The sequence below is a fragment of the Rhinolophus ferrumequinum genome, chromosome 19 (assembly GCF_004115265.2).
Source record: "Rhinolophus ferrumequinum isolate MPI-CBG mRhiFer1 chromosome 19, mRhiFer1_v1.p, whole genome shotgun sequence".
Taxonomy (NCBI): domain Eukaryota; kingdom Metazoa; phylum Chordata; class Mammalia; order Chiroptera; family Rhinolophidae; genus Rhinolophus; species Rhinolophus ferrumequinum.
Window position 1 is genome coordinate 52483252 of NC_046302.1, and position 17974 is coordinate 52501225.

Genomic DNA, 17974 nt, shown 5'->3' on the forward strand with positions numbered 1-17974 from the left:
TTTTATTTTATTCAGTTTTTAGACACATTTGCATTGACCTTTCTAATGTGCGCCTTAGCCAAATCTCAGTTTGCACAGTTTCTGGTCATTGCCAAACAGTTTTGTTTGTTTTTTGTTTTAACTCCCCCTTTCAGGTACCAGAAGACTTTAAATTCACATCCAATGGAAGGTTCCCTCTCTCACCATCTCCCATTTTCTCTGCTGCTTTGGGGCCTTAGCTGACTAGGTAGGCCTGGAGAGAGGACGTGGGCGATGGTGAGCATGGCTGTTGCTATCAGATTTTCACAGCCAGAGTGTGTGATGACAAGCATCTGACTATTCAACCGCTGCCACTCTATCCTGGGGCCCCTGCTTGGGGCATCCGCAGACATTTTAAGCACTTGAGGTTCCCATTGCTCCTTAGCCTGTGTGACATATTATTTAGATGACTGATTTAAACTCCCTCTCAGCTCCTACCTTCTGTGCAAAAGTTTCTACAGCTGCAGTCATTTAACCTATGGGGGACTCATGCAGCTTTGCCTGTCACAGGCTAGGAACTGCATTGTGCCCAGCTGTGGCCCTTGCTTTCCCTGACATTTTGGACCAGTCAGTCAGCCTCCCGTCCTCAGAGCTCTAGGTACAAAAGGTGGCAACACATTCTAATAGGTCTCAATCTACTCTGTGATTGAGATGCTCGTCTCTCCTCCTCCAAGAAATCACAGTTTCTCTCAATAGATGAAAGACAGATATAGATAGAAGATAGATAGAACAGACAGACATAACTAGACAGACGTATGAAAAAGCCACATATACCTTTCGTCCATTTAACTCCCAGCTTAGTCTCCCAGTCTTTAAGGTGTGCGATAGTCAATGTCCCTTCTCATCACCTAGAACATGAAGCTTACCTTGTAGGGTCTCAGTGGCCCTGTAACTTAACCATGTGTTGGTTACTAAGTTGTACTCTGAAAAATCTCAGGCATTGCACATGTTTTCATGTTCGTCACACTTCATGGGAACTTACTCCTTTGAGATTTTCTACCACAATCATCAAAGGACCTGTTCTGACTGAACATTCTAACTCATTTCTTTTTTTTTTTTTTTATTCCAGGTACAATATCAATAAATCCAAAAAAGCTAAAATGCCAAACTCAAATAATTTCTAGAAACTATATGCCAAATTCTTATAATTTCTTAGTTCTTTACCCAATTACTACCCATTGCTAACCTATTATATTTTGAAAATAAATTAATTCTATATTAATATTCAACAAAAGTCAATATGGCTTCTAGTCGTGACCAAGTATTGATTGGGATTCATTATTACATTCATTTAAGACATATTTATTGGTCACTTACTATGTGCTAGAAACAATTTTAGACAAGAAGAACAGACAATTCCTTGCCCACTTATAGTTTGCATTCTAATAAGGATAAAGACAATAAAAAGTAAAATATACAACATGTAATAATTCCAGGTGGCTAAGCGATTTGATAAAGAGCAAGGCAGAGCAAGAGTCACATTGGGGACAGTGATCAGCTAGGCTTTTCTGAGAAAACCACAGATGATCACAGACATGAATGAAATGAGGGATTGAACAATAGAAAGTTTTGGAGGAAGATTATTTCAGCCCTAGAAGATGTTATTGGAAGAGTTAAGAAGCTGCAGACATAAACAGGGACAGGATAATATATGCCTTCATGGGTCAGGTCAGGATACTGATTTATATCTCAAATGTGCTGTTGGGATCAATCAGTGCAAGGAAAAAAAAGGAATCTGTGTTTTCCTGCAGAATAGCACCAGCCATCAGAATGACACTGTTAAACCGAGCCCTTATCGCTTGTCATGTACAAACGTTTGTGTTGCGTGTTTTACATCCTCTTCACAGCTGTCATGTGACATAGGGGGATCGGGCCTCGTTTCACAGATTACATACAGAGTCAGACCCAGAAAGATTAGGCAGTTTGACGAAATCCACAATGTTCTTTAGATAAAAATGAACTACTTCAAACTCAGATCTGTGAGGCTCAAGCACGTGCCCTGAGTGCACAACTATTATTGCTAAGTTTGTCTGATTCTTTAAAGGACTAAATGTTTTCCTGTTCCAACCATTCGTTATTTAAGACTTACGCAAAACCCTGTGAGTTAAGTACTTCAGGTATCAATGTGAAGCTGTGCTATTTTCATGAACATCTGCATTGACTGAGCCTTTATTAGTTTTACAAAAATGAGATTGTAATGCCAGGTCTTTAACGTAGGATACAGCTGTGTTCTTGCAACACCCATGTGACTGGAAAAAGATTAAAATGGTTATTGAAAAATCACTAAGTATAATATCTAGGATATTGTAACTTCTGTAGTAGAATTACATAGCACTTTATGATATAGTTTAAAAGGACACTATTCAGACTAGCTGATATGCAACCAGGCATGCAATTCTGCTGTGTATCCTAGGATTGACAATGTTATCATTGACTAAACCAGTATTTTAACACATCTGCTTAATGACACTGGACACAAACATTAAGCCCTGTTCATGCATATACTGCATCAATGTGCATTTTTATAAGGTGTTCATCCAAACTGAAAAGTTGTTTATAAGGTTTTCATCCATGACAGAACTTTCTGCATCCCCAGAACACCCTATTTATTTACTTTTTTAATCTATTTTCCATGGATTGCTTCATCTGTTGTTTATCATACTTTCCGGTTCTTCAGCTAAGATTGTCTCGCATTATTTTTTTAAATTCAGGGAAAATTTCTTCATGGAATAATTAATAAAAACTTAACTATACTCTACAATTTTTACATTAATATGATAGAAATATAAATGTTCTCTCAACTCATACATTTCTATTTTGCTTGCAAGTTTTCACTCTTTCTAAATCTTCTTTTGTTTTCTTACTCTTCCTTAAGTAAATATGATATAGATATGAATATGAATACATAAGGATTTACTACAGTTTAGGTCCTCTCATCTACTTTTAATATCTTTCTAAATTGCTGCATTTCAACTCTGATATTCTTAGGCTTTTCTTAACTTATGATATCTGTGTCACCAACTTAATGGTACCTAATTGATATTGGTGAAAAACTTCTATTACATGGTATGGATATTTACATGTGAAAGTACAGAACAAAAATATTGTAACCATTCAACTACTCTAACTTTAGCTCACAATTATTCAAAACATTTGATTTAAACATATGGCCAATTTGGTTCAGCTTAGCTTCACATGCTATTAATAAAAAATGAACATATAAACCGATTATTGGGACATTGTATTCCCTACTATCTTTCTCTTCAAACTATGAATTTTGAATCCCATCTGGATTTAGAATAGAATAATAAGGATCATTCTTAAAAAGTTGGCTCAAATTAAAGTGTTTTATCTTATTATCTAATATTACTATAAAGTTTATGTCCAGCAGCTTATCATTCTTCCTTCATAATGTTACAATAAAAGTAACTACTGTGCCTAATTTCATATTCCATAATAAAAATGACACTGAGGAATAAGTCATATTCTAAGCTCTTAATAAAAAAGAAATGCTGAGAATTTTGTCATTTTTTATCCTATGCATGGTAAGAGTCAGTGCAATTGGTCATAATATTAGAATGGATATTAATTCAAGTTTCAATCTAACACTCCTTTCATTTACCTCTATCATTTTTAGTAGCAATAAAATTCATTTTTTTCACACTTTCCACCATTTTCATAAAGTTTAAATTTAATGCTGAATAAATGTTGACATGTATTTTGTCATTGTATTGTGACATGATAAAGATATGTTTTGGTTACACAAGAAAACAATTTATGAAATACTCCTAAATATATTTTATGCCTCTTTTCATACACAGCTGTAATATAAAAAAATAATACAACACGTTATATATTAGATTAATTAAAATATACAAATTATCTGTCTAAATATGGAATCAGTTTTAAAGTGTGGTCTTGACAAAGATTTTAAAACATCAAAGTCGAATGAATTACAGAATCCTAGTAAGAAACTTGCTTATTCATGTAAACTGAATAGCTTTTTCAAGTTTTATATAATTATCCATATTTTCCTAGGTGTTTATCTCTGTATAATATCAGGAACTTAACACACATAAACACTGTTCTCTTACTTGGTAAGATTTAATAAACATTTAAGTGAGATTATATTGAGATAGTCTAGGTTCAGTGCCTTTCTCACATTAAACATTCACAAACTTTGAGAATCTGTATTGGATGGTGCTGAAGAAAATGCTAGAAGACTATGTCAGTGGTATGCTAGAGTTGGCTTGCACTGGCATCCAAGAGCTGATTGCTGGCATCTCTTCCCACATCTGCATTCCGTGACAACATTATGGGTGGATTGAAATAACCACAGAGCATCTACTCCAAGAGTAAATAGTGTTTTCATATATAGAAAACACTATAAATCAGGTCATTTTCTTTTTTTGTTTCTTCTTCTCCCCAGAGAACTAGGGCATGCAACTCTTTACCAAGAGACTACCAGCTTGCCCCAGGACACATTAGCATTTATTTATTTATTTATTTTTAATTTAAAAGCCCTAATTATTTGGCGGCATAGCAGAACCAAACATGCATGCTAATCTTTTAAAGCGAGGTCCCAGCTCATTAAGGTAATCATAATTTTCATCCTGATCGGAGACTGCTGATCCTAGGGAGCTCAGGGAGCCAGCCAATGACCCTGTTCCCTCAAAAGCATAGGTCTGGAGGGAATCAAAAGGAGGGGCACAAGGGTCGGTGTCAGCTTCTTCGAGCTTTTCTCGGATGAATTTCCTGAATATGGCGCTGTCTGGGCCAACCTGCAACGACTGCCTGTACAGGCTCCGGATGTCCGCAGGGGTGGTTTTCCGAGCCTTCCGCTCCCGCATGGTGGCGCTGTTCCTCAGCTCTGCAATGTCAAAGGCCTCTGTGTCTTCTTCTCCGCCCCCTTCATCATCATATCTGAATATATTCTCTCTGAAGTCTTCACCTTTCTCCGGAAACAGAGACTGCTTTCTTCGATGTTTCAGACCTAGGATCAGAAAAATAAACCCTGACAAAGGAAGCACACCAGAAGATTAACACATATGATATGATATGATATGATATGATATATGATATGATATGATATGATATATATTAAGTATTGCATTATTTATAATAAACTTTACAATCCTTGCTTTTGTTACATGCTCAAGACATAAGCTTAGATGTTACAATGCCAAGACAAAAAGATAGGTTTGCTATGGAAAATTTGCAAAAGGGGCTTGCAAAATAACATAGGGAAGCATAACAATCATTCCGGTTGATTATTGAGAGTAGTAAAATATCATGAAAATACAGTGCAATGCTTTTGATGATGATCCATTTAAAACTTTAAATTTTATTTTTTCTTCTCCATTGGAAATAGAACAAAGCAAAACAAGGGAAAAAGTTCCAATCTACATGTATATGTCAATTTAGCAATCAATGATACTGTTTAATAGAAGTTAAGCATAATGGACGAGTTCGATGGTCCCCATTGAGGGAAATTTTGTGGCATAATTATTTTCTAAGTTAATAATTACTGACTACATAGTGTGTATCAGGCATTTTTCTAAAAGCTTTGCATGTATTCATAGGTTTCATTGTATTATCCATATATGAGTATCCTTCCCTATTGAAGATGGACAAACTGAAGCACAGATGTTAAATCGTATGCCCAGAGTCACACAGCAAGGAAACTGAAAACTGGCATTCAAAATCAGATAATTGATTCAGAATCTGTGCTCTGTGATAACACATTATTTTCAGAAATTCCAAACTATCAAGTTTCTAATCATAAGATTGGTATGTCCACAATAAATATTTACTAATAAGGTAATTTTAACATCAAGTAGAAACAGAACAATTTCAGAACACTTTATTATTTAAAAAAAAAAGTGTGTGTGTGCGCGCACTCGTGTGTGTGTGTGTGTGTGTGTATGTGTGTGTGTGTGTGTATCAAGGATAGTTAATTCTTACTCAATCTTGGCTGTCATGTGGCTGTTCAGAATTTCATATACAGGACTTAAGCCAAATTTGAAGCAATTTATCACAAAGATAAATATATTAGGTAATAATTTATATAAAACTTACATTTAAAACACTGAAACAGTGCTCTTGAATTAAAGAAAGACATCACGTTTAAATTCAAGTACTTATTCTAAAACTCATCTGAGATATATGGTTGAAATAGAAAGGGGTCTAATAAATAATTTCTAAATCTATGAATTGGAGAGGGCGCTCATAAAACTTTCTGAAAAACTACTATTGGTTGACGTCATGTCCTCCCTCTAAATGTTATGCATGCTGCTATAACGGAATTAATTCTTCTCTATGTTTTTCATGTCATTTTCAATAAATGAAGATATACACAGTTCGGTACTGCTTACCAAATATTACCACGACGCATATCAGAACAGCGATTATGATCTTTGTCCTGAATGCTATGGAAAGCATAAAATCCTTATTACTGCAGCTGTGTGTACTGCCATCGTCATCACAGTCACAGACGTGAATGCTGAGGGTGTTTGTACTCGTCAGTGATGGGATTCCATTGTCAGCAATTAAGATGGATATGTAGAAGACAGGCTCTTCTTGAAGGCTAAAACCGGTTCTATTAGTCAAAATTACAGCTGTGTTATCTAAAACAAAAATCCACGTGCATCATTTTTTCAACAATATAAAATAGATTCGTACCAGGCATAGGTACTAGCAGTAATAGCATAGATATCTAAATAACTTTTTTCAGTGCAATTTCTTCCGCCTCAGTACTGTGTTTTCCTTTTTCTTTCTTTTTGGTATTTCTCTCCCCCAAAATATTTCCTGTAGAAATACGACAAACTTTAGAAGACACAAACTAGAAAATGCAAACAAAATGGAAGACCTCCAAAATGTATGTCAGTTATGAATTTCCCCAAATTGTCTTTTTAAACCAACTCTCCATCTTGCTCTTGAAGTCTATAAAACTCTTTTGATTTTAGTTACTAGACAGATTGGGGAGTTTACATTTTTTTTAATAAGATAGCGTATTTATAACCACAAATATTAAACCTGGTCAATTATTTTATTTTTCTGTTTCAGTACATATTTATTTTGCATCAGTGCCTTATTTTCATATTAACATAACTAAATCTAAGCTACATCTTATGTCTTATATTGATAGTTGAGTGCTTATCCTGAGTCTGAGTTTCCTTCATTGGGGAATTTGATGAGGACAAAAAGGACATAACATGTCTGCATTTATTCTCCCAGCAGATGATCTACCCCAGAACAAAATTTAACTCGGCTGTCATGAAGGACAGCTGCAGCTTTTGGTTACAGATGCTTGAGTAATAAGTCCAATGGTGATTCATATCTTTGGGATAGAAAGAAAATTAAAATAGAAATCCATATGATGATAAAAATATTTTACTGGGGTGAAAGAGAAAAAAGAGTGGCTTTCTATAAAGTCAGTCCACTTCTGTACGGAAAGAAAAGCAATTCTCTCTCCATACGAAATCCTTTAGAACACTCTATCCTTAGATTGACATAATCATTTCATTTTGAAGGAAAAAAGAAGAATATAAAATCAATTTTATATATTTATAGCCATAATTAATGACTCCAAATATATTTGAATCAATTGAGCTAACATGACTACAAGTTAAGTATGTATCATTTTCTTCCCCAGACATAGATTGGAGTTTGAGTTCCATAACATGATGGAAACATTGTGCCAGAACTCCAATTATATTTGTAGGGTCATTCAGATTTTACAAAAACTTACAGCCACTGATTACTTGAAAAAATGTTTCTAATTTAAAGCAATCCAGTGGAAAATGGGGCTAGTGTTTTCAGAGCTTGACTTTGGATTTTGTTTTACATTTCCATTTCTTGCGCTGTATCTCAACATTATCACGTTGTAATAACAGTATAAATAGCAAAGCTATAAGTTCCCTTCAAATCAAGCACGATTCTAAAAGAATGGATCAAAAGCCATCATGAGTCAATGGAATTACCTTGATTATCAATGATTGCAAAACTAGCGTTCTTTGAGTCTTCCACAGATAAATTAAAGTAAAAATGGTGATCTTCTATAGATTCATCTCTATCCACTGCACTGATGATCTGAATTATCTAGAAGAAAAGTAGAAAAAGTGATTTTTTTCTTTGATTCAAGAATAAGATCACTGTTGTTATTATTATTACTATTAGCTTTACCAAAATCTTTATAGACACTTCAGAGGTTAACTATCAAAATATTAACATATTTTTCAGGTTAAAAATACCTTTACTTACCCCTTTCAAAAGAGTGTTTTGTATTACAGAATAAATAGATTTTTGTTGATGGACCAGATGGTTTCCATAAGCTGAGTTTGTTAGACTTCTCAAAGTACTGCTGCTATATTAACACTCACCCCCATCCTTCCCGCCTAGATTTCTTCCTTCCTTCTTTCTTCTCCCTTCCTTATCTGAGTGTCAGCCATTATGATTTGCTGACATTGCATATTTATTGCTTATATTGAGAGCATAACTGTAGTAAAGTTATTATGTTACTAAAATATTTGCTAAAGTAATGAGTTTTTAAGTTGATTTAAGGAAATAACACATTTAAAATTTAGGGGCAATGTAGTTGATTTCCTTTGACACAAAGACTATAGGAAAAGTGTCCCACATCAAATAAGTTCCTTTCTCTATCTTCAATCATAAAAAAAGTGAAGCAATGCAGTTATAAATGAATTAGTTCTCAATTAATTATTTTCTTTCAAGACATGAATGTATCTGTCAGTCGACTAGTTCATTATTGTCAGAAAGGAGATATGTTGTCAAGATTACATAGTGAGATGGTGATTAATTCTGGAAATCAAAGTAAATTGATCATACAAGTTATCGTTTCGAATTTTCTAGAATTAAAGAGCTTTTAACAGTGTGTCAAACAAAAATATCCTTTGTTGCAAGATGAAAGACCTAAAATTTGTAATGTTATACTTCAAAGAATAGCTATCTCGCCACATGCATAAAGAGCCCATGAAACTCATGCAATTTACACATTATTTCTCTGTATCGATTCTTTCTTTTCATAACATTTCTAATTAAATCATAATCATATAGTGTTCATTAAATAATCGAATAAGAGAAAACATATTTTCATTCAATCCATGCCAACAACAATAAATGTGTATCACTTCAAGGTAATGCTTTTAGTCTCCTTACCAGAAGACTTTGTGTAGCTGGGATGAAAGGCAGGTACCTCTTACAAGTTTTCTAAGCTTAAAAAATGGAGATACTAATACTTAACTTTAAGGATTCATTTTTAGGATTATATGTCTTAGCTTGCCAAAGTGCTCATTGATAGTACATATCTACTATGTATTTTCTTCATGAAAATATTGTCATGTTGAATTTCCATAGGCTGGTGGTTCCTTGAATATTATGAATAATCACAATAAAGGCACATTTGTTCAATTAAGATTGATAGCAAATTGTAAAAAAAAAAATCAAATTTATCTTGTTGGTATGCGCAGTCTTGATTTTTAGACAAGGAATAGTTTTATCTTGCTATCAGACTTTCTATTTTAGACACATACATTTGACTAAATATTGAAAATGTCTCCCTTTCATATATGAAGGCTTAAGAACATTGGAGAGATTTTATTATATATATATATATATATATATATATATATATATATATATATATATATATATATATTTAAATACTTTTAATTAATCAAACTACCCTAGACGTATGTATAGGTAAACGGAATATGCATAGGTTTCAACACTCTGTCCCCTTTTCAATGAACATACCACCACTTACATTTGTTTGTGAATTGGGCTTCCGTCTATTTTATTGGGTTCCACCGCTTTACAAAACTAGGAAGCCACTGATGTACATAGTAGACTAATTTATTAAAGGAAAAATAGTATTTAACTTTTAAGATGATCAAGGGAAGAAATACAATCATCTCTCTCTATCGATAACTTTGCACTGATTTTTTTTTCCTAAAAAAAAGAGGCGCACATGAGCCAGCTTACTGAAATATCCTCCCCAGATTAATTATCCTGATTTAAAAAATCAGCTCATATTCATTTCTCCACCAACTAGAGTTATAAACTCTGTTAAACATGGCATTTTTGGATAGCTAGTCAAAGGGGCAACTGTTATATACCAATTTGGAGCAAACAACACATTTGAATCTGTTTCTTTACCTGAAAGCAGATATCAATAAAACTACTTCCAGGTTTGTGGAGGAATACATTTTAATAAGATTATAAACTATAAATTGAAAAATAAACTAGAAATTAATACATAGGTACTGAGTATTAATTGACAGAAATTATCAATTCCTTGAAACGTGCTTAATAAACAATTTCCCTCAATACAAAAATGATAAACAAAAAGTGGGAGTTGCAATAAACAAATATATGGAAGGAATTTTTGACAATCTCACCTAAATTGCTTGCTAATCTAGTTATTCTAAGTATTTGAACCTTGTAGCAAGATGTACATGCAACTTCTCTCTCTCATTGTCAAGAAATTATTGTTAACACATCTGAACAAAACTATTGCTTTTTATGCCACTCCACAGAGAAAATAATTCCATATAAGGCCAGTTTTGACAAAATGAAATTACAGGATTCAAAAAGGTTGTTCAATATCTGTTCAATAGATCAAAGTACTAATTAATAAAATAATACAATTAGAACCAACAAGAAAATCTAATCCATAATCTCTTGTTCTTTTCTTTGTTTAGCAAGTTATTAAAAGAAAACTCATGACAGCCTGATATTTTGATCCTGGAACAGAGGCAGATGTATTCTAAATTTCATTAAAAATCTTTTTCGTAAAATTACATAAGATGTATTTATATGTCATACACATTGTACTGTTTTGCCACTAACTTGTACAAATCTACTTATTTTTGCTAAAAATCACACCTTCTCAGATTTTTATCCCAATATATACTTTATTTTCATTTGTTAAATTAATCTTAAAAATACATTTTATAAAAATCATACAAAAAGATTAAAATATAAAATATCTGATTAATATCCCAAATGTATCCATCTAACAAACATCCCATTAGCATTTAGAACATGCCAAGTTATCTCAGGCCCTGGGTGGCCAGTGGCGCTTGGGTTCAGCAGTGTCTCTGTCACTTGTTTATATTCTAGCGGGGTAGAGAGACAAGCAGAATTGCAAACTTAAAGAGTGTTGAGAAGGTATATAATACCTACAGTCCAGAACAAAAACACATAATAAAATACATAAAATATATAACAACTAAAATAAACTTTTGGGGATCAGAGAATTAGTCATCTAAACGGACATTGGAAGCTGATATCGCATGGGTGAGCAGTGGCGTCATGACTGTTCTAGGAGGGCATTTTACAGATAATATTTTTACCTGGAGACAATGTGAATGTCTTTACATTAAACCAAATAACGGTATAAAAGATTCTAAAAATCACCAATATTATACCTTCATTCTGGAAAAGATATTTGGTCTCACTCAAGATAATAGAAATCATTAACTTGAAAAATGATATCTATTTCCACCAAACAGGAGAGGCAAATTGCTCTAATGTCAGCTTATTTATTATATTCATATTTTGCAAACGAATGAAAACCTCTTTTCCTCTTCTCTTCTCACCCTATCATTTACACATTAAGAAAAATAAAAAAAAAACCTAAAACTTCTGTTTACCCACATAGATCATTAAGGAAATCTCTGGTTTCCTTCAGAATAGAGTGCAACTATTCTGGTATTTTGATTTTCTATAATGAAGGTATTACCTGTCCGAAGCAAATAGATATAGGACACATTGTAACTTATCATTTAGTCCAGCTGTTTGAGCTTCCGGCAAATGAGACAAGAAAAATCTTCATAGTATGAGAAAATACATAAAATATTTCCTTGATGGTTTTTAATTTATTACATGTGAAAAATCATAATATTCATATATATTGTTTCAAATAAACATTAACATGGATCTCATCTTTTAAAAACTTTAATTGTAGTAAAAGCACTTAACATTAGATCTAGCCTCTTAACAAAATTTTAAGTATACAATTCAGCATTGTTAACTATAAATTCAATATTGTACAGCAGATCTATAAAACTTACTCATCTTGCTGAACTGAAATGGTATATCGGTTGAATTAGCAATCCCCATTTTATTATCTGTTTAAACACGGCTTCAAAAAATTTAAAATTTGATCATATTAATTTGGCAGCAATGCACTAGATAATCTTAAGTAAATTTCCTTCTTTTCAGTAACTTTATTTCATATGTATTTTATACATTATTGTATGAACCTAAGCTTCAAAACACTATGAAATGATAGTGTGCAAGAGAATTTCTTTCTCAATACTGTTTTAAAGGATGATACTACATGTGTTTCAGTATTAAGTGAGATTTTGACTATTGATTCATATATGACTTATACGATTTATTCTTTATTTATTGTGCGCCTTTTAACTTGTTTTATTTGTAACCCAGAATTTAAATTTAATTTTGTCAAATGGCCTCTTAGTATGAAATGAAAAGTTCATGCCTATCTTTAAATTATATGTATATTGTATCAATTTGTCAAAATATATTAGTAGCTCTTAAAATGCTGTTTTGTTATACTGCCAGGCACACTATTTTGGGATTATCACCTTTTCACACTCTCAAATTTGTTTTAATTTTAATTTACATAAAATGTTTACAGCCATATGCTTAATAACTTTTTTGTTTTTTAGTGTATATGTATTTAATTTTGTCATTTTTTGCTATGAGTCACTTGAAAAAGAGTGATTTAATTTTCATTCTATAATTTCTATCTAAAGATTTATTAGAGATAACAAACAATTAAATGAGTAAATAGGTAGAATTGGCCTTTGTTTAAGGTAATTTTGTTAGTAACAGTAACAGTTGAAAGTAATGTCATACAAAGGTCTGACAATTAAGTTTGTGAAATTGTTGCACTGATGTTGCTAACCTTTTTTGATATCAGAGGAATTATTCATTATGAATTTGTACCAGCTAGACAGATAGTTAACCAAGTTCACTATTTGGAAGTGCTGAAAAGGCTGCGTGAAACAGACGACCTGAACTTTTTTGCCAATAATTCATGGCTCTTGCATCAGGACAATGTACCACCTCACACAGCACTGTCTGTGAGGATAGTCACTAAACAAATAACTGTATTGGAACACCCTCCCTACTCACCTGATCTGGCCCCCAGTGACTTCTTTACCTCTGGATAAAGGAAATATTGAAAGGAAGACATTTTGATGACATTCAGGATATCAAGAGTAATAATACGACAGCTCTGATGGCCATTCCAGAAAAAGAGTTCCAAAATTTCTTTGAAGGGTGGATTAGGCACTGGCATCAGTGCATAGCTTCCCAAGGGGAGTATTTTGAAGGTGACCATAGTGATATTCAGAGATGAGGTAAGCAGCACATTTTCTAGGATGAGTTCACGAACCTAATTGTCAGACCTCGTCCATTACAAATTCTTAACTTGGGGTCCATTCCTGTCTTAAGAGATTCTGAATGAGCCATACTGGATCTGTGTACACTTGACAATTGCCTAGAAACAACACTGTCAATATGTACTGACTGGTTATTTTTTAAAAAGAAATTTAAGTTATACAGTCCTCACAACATAAAAGCATGGAATTAATATAGGTAATAAAACTTATTTTCATCATTTCAACATGGGAGAAATATACAGCCAAAATGACTATAAATAATATAACATTGTTTAGATATCAGCAGTTTATTACGAGTTCTTACCTGACCAGAGCCTGCATTTTCACAAACATAAGTCTCATAATATTCAGAGAACTCAGGAGCATGGTCATTGACATTAAGAACTTGCACATACACAGGAACTGCAGAGCTCTGTTGTGTATTGTCTGCAAATTGAATAAACAGAATTAAAAGAATGGTAATGCTGTCTGTAGGGGGGAAACGCCACAAAAACTGTATTAAAGGCTATGAGGTGTATTTTTATTTTATCTGAACAGAAGCTATCTGAGGACAGGATCACTATATGATTCATATATTTATCAACAATACGTGCTAGAAAAAACATGTGCTGAACACATTCAACTCAACCGATATTTCTCTGATGCCCTGCACCTGCCATAGACTGTAGGACCTCATGAGGAAGAGAGTGAAGAAGGTCGTCAGGTATACAAACATCTTCTGAAACTCCAGGAACTGTTGGATATATTTGTATGAATTCATTTCATTCTGAGGAATATACGTATTATTAGCCACCCCAACTTTACTGATAAAAACATTGAGAAACCATTTTGTTTCATAAATTACAGTGCAATGACTCGCCTCAGGGCATAGCGGAAGTGGAAAAGGCAGATAAGAAGCCAGTAGTCAGTGCTCTTAATGACAACACTATTCACTGTAGCTTTTATAAACAAAAATAATGATCTAAATACATTTTTAAATAAAATAATCATACTGAAACCTAAGTAAAGTTCTGTATATATAGTGAGTTGGGAGGATTTTCTTAAGTGGGCAAAAAAATACAGAAACCAGAAAGGAATGGGAAGAAATGCTCAAATACATTTTTTAAATGACAAAAATGTAAAAACAACAACAACAACAAAAAAGCCAAAACAACAGTAATCTGAAAAAATGTTTGCATCGCAAGATGTAATAGTAACAGCGTTAATTTCAAATCCCGAGAATTGATATGAAAAGGATAATTCAATGGAACTAGTCACAAACTAGAAATTCACAGATGAGAAAATTCAAATGATTCATACCGGGGTTTCTTAACCTTGTCACTATTGATACTTTTGACTGGATAATACTTTATTTTGGGGGATTTTCTCTACACTGTAGAAAGCTCAGCGGCATCATCAGTCTCTACTAACTAAATGCCAGTAGCAATCCCCACACTAGTTGTGATAATCAAGATTGTCCTCAGACATTGTCGAGTGTTCCAGGAGGCAAAATAGTCCACAGTGGAGACTGCTTCTGTATCATAATATTCACATATATATTCACATGTATGCTGTACCAGCATATTCACAGAATATTCCCCAGAAGGGAGTAAAACACATGTGATTTGTGTTAAATATGCAAAACAGAGCCAGTGATGGTGGAGTGCTGAAAAATACTGGGGATGTAAAACTTTTCTAGAACCTAATCCAGCAACAGATAACAAAAGTTAAATTACACACATCTTTGACTCAGTAATTAGTTTGGGAAACTTAGGCTACAGTTCAAGGCATCAGGATATAAGAATGCGTGATTCCATTTATTTATTCCTGAAATGTTTGCATTACACTCAAATAACTGGAAATAACCCAAATGTTCATCAAAAAGGAATTGGGGAAATAAATTACAATCATACTAGGAAATTCTGTGTACTTATTAAAAATGAATGAGTCGACATAACAAATGTATTAATATTGTGATCTTTAAAAATGGATTTTAATCTTGGTTCTGTTTGAGAAAAATGTTTAACCACTGTTTGTCTCAGTTGGTTCTCTGTAAAAATGGAAATTATACTAGTAACTACCTTATAGAACTATTATAGAATTTAAATGAAACAATACATATATAAAACATTAAGAAGATTACCTAGCATATAAATAAACAATAAATATGAAATATCATTATTTATCTGCTAACCAGAGTGGTATACATATTTTTGTTAAGTGATTAAAAAGAAGTAAGTTGCAGCATAATATATTCTATACTCGTATGACATTCTTTTCAATCATTTTCTTTTTATTTAAAAATACTGTGCAAAAGATACATACAATTAAAGAGTAAGAGGAAGTTCCTTTATTTCTCTTAACGTTTTTATTTATAATCTAAGTGCTCTTTTGCTCTTGGGAAATAATTATATTTGCAATTGTAGTTTTTAAGGACAAAGACAATACTTTTAAAAAGGGGTTTAATTCTCTCTGTTGAAAATAAGGGAAAAGACTTCCTCTCCTTCCTCTTCTAGGAACATTTACCTTAGAAAACTTGTGATTGTAAGTTTTTTCCTTTCTTTGAAATGTATGACAACTTTACAACCCAGGTTTGTCTTTCTCAGGTAGTGGGAGCCAACCCTGAAACGTAATGAATGATCAAGGAGAATAGTGCTCCTTTCTTCCCGTTTCTATTGGAGGGTAGGAGCTAAACTTGAGCAAACGCCTTGACCCAAAGTACAAAACTATCTGTGGTCATAAAGGTATGAAAAGCCTGGTTTCATTTGGATGACGCCAATTAGCAAACACAAATGGTCATTCCAACTACTTAGTGAATTTAAGATGAACTGTGTGTGACACATGGTGGTAAGTCCTCAACCTGATGCTTAGGAATTATTTAGCTTGAGGACCTACACGCAATGGGTTGTGTCTGCCCAGCTCTGAAAAAGGGTGAGATTTCTTTGTCTCGGCAATCCTTTAGTGGATTTGCAGTGCACATCTAACTGGTTTAATGCTTCTCAATTATAAAACTGTTTTCTCTCTATTTCACTGTTGTGGAGAGGTTTTCTGGGCTGGGATAAGATTTTGTTTCTAACTACTGTTGCCAAAAAATAACAATTACAATTATGATAGAAATTGCAATATTCATTTAATTAAAAATTTAAAATTTCAAGGTTTCATACGTACCAAAAGAGAAAAAATCCCATGGCCTATAGGAAATACATAAGCCATTAAGAGCTGTTTTGAGACTCTTTTCTATTATGTTATATTCAGGATAAAATTGATAAATAAAACATCAAAAATATGAAAAGATATTGTTAGAGATCTCAAGATGGGATGATTCAAAATTTAAGGCTCATTTTTTAATGGCTTAAATATATATCACCATAGAACAACATTTTTCTTAGCTAACTAAGTAAAGTGGAGGAGTATTTGAGGTACAAATAAATGTAAGAGGAAATGGTAAGAAATTCATTTAAAGTTTTTTGTCTTTTGTTCTGAAAAATCTCTTTACATTTATGTTCAAACTAAACCATTGGCATGACTATATAAAACATACATATATCTTCACAGCTTTGTTTTAGAGCAGTTAGTAGTTTCATTCACTTAGCTGGCATGCAAATAAATAGCTTGTTGCTTAATTTGGCAAGTTTTCCAGGAAAGAGACTAAGCCAGTCACTGCGTTTGCTGGAAAAACAAATGTTACCATGGAACGTCTCTTTTCTATAATCAGCATAACTGTTATGTTGAAAGTTTCTAGGTAACTAACGCATGCAGCAAGTGTTTTTTAAAGAATTTTCCATCACGCCATTTTCCACTATTTAGGTGGTTTGTTTATATTACTGCTGAGACTTACATGGTCAAAAATTATTTTTTGCTATTGCTTACAGTAATAAAAAATAGGCACTTATAAAGATTTTTTCCAAAATTGTTCTAAAATAAGTTTAATTATATGCATTTTAAAAAATCGAGAGAGGAAAAATACATGAAAATTGGTTATTCAGTGTTACAGAAGTTCTTTCTAACCAGTTTCCCTTAAAATGAAACATATTTTTTCGAAAATATGTCTTCAAAGGTGAATCAAATGAACATTAACTATGTGAATTTCTGAGAATATATATCTAATTATTTCATTTTAGAATTGCATTTTGCATCCTGTAACATTTCAGATATATGATGATAATAATGGGGAGGTGGAAGATGACACGCGTGGAACCATATTAAAATAGAGCTGAGTAGTCATTTCCCAGAAACTGCCCTGTACAGCTTGTTTTCTGGATCTTCTAAACTGGACCGAGCCACCGATCTTCCATGAAAACAGCAAGGATGAGAATATCCTGTTTATAGGGGCTGATGAAATTGGACTTTGCCAATTCTCCAAATGATAACCAAACAATAAAGTACAAATCTAGCCTTTTGCCTAATGACTGAATCTCAAACCAGTGTATAAACTACAAATCTAACCATACCTCACCTAGTCCCAATGACCTCTTTCATGCATTTACTTCATCTTCGTGCATTTTCCCCACAAAGCCCTGAGC

General features: G+C 33.0%; 1 protein-coding gene across 2 annotated transcripts in view; it reads right to left on the reverse strand.

The window, feature by feature from the left end:
- Positions 1-3728: 3728 nt before the first annotated feature.
- The window catches only part of CDH19 (cadherin 19), a 55421-nt gene continuing 41175 nt past the window's right edge, over positions 3729-17974 (reverse strand). The window contains exons 9-12 of one of the 2 annotated variants that reach the window (XM_033135609.1): positions 13777-13898; positions 8001-8118; positions 6393-6644; positions 3729-5011 (exon numbers count right to left, since the gene is read on the reverse strand). In XM_033135609.1, coding sequence (XP_032991500.1) covers positions 4542-5011; positions 6393-6644; positions 8001-8118; positions 13777-13898 — 962 coding nt within the window. In that variant the 3' untranslated portion in view covers positions 3729-4541. Of the gene's footprint in view, positions 5033-6392; positions 6645-8000; positions 8119-13776; positions 13899-17974 lie in introns of both variants that reach the window. The other variant, XM_033135608.1, reaches the window with a different exon arrangement.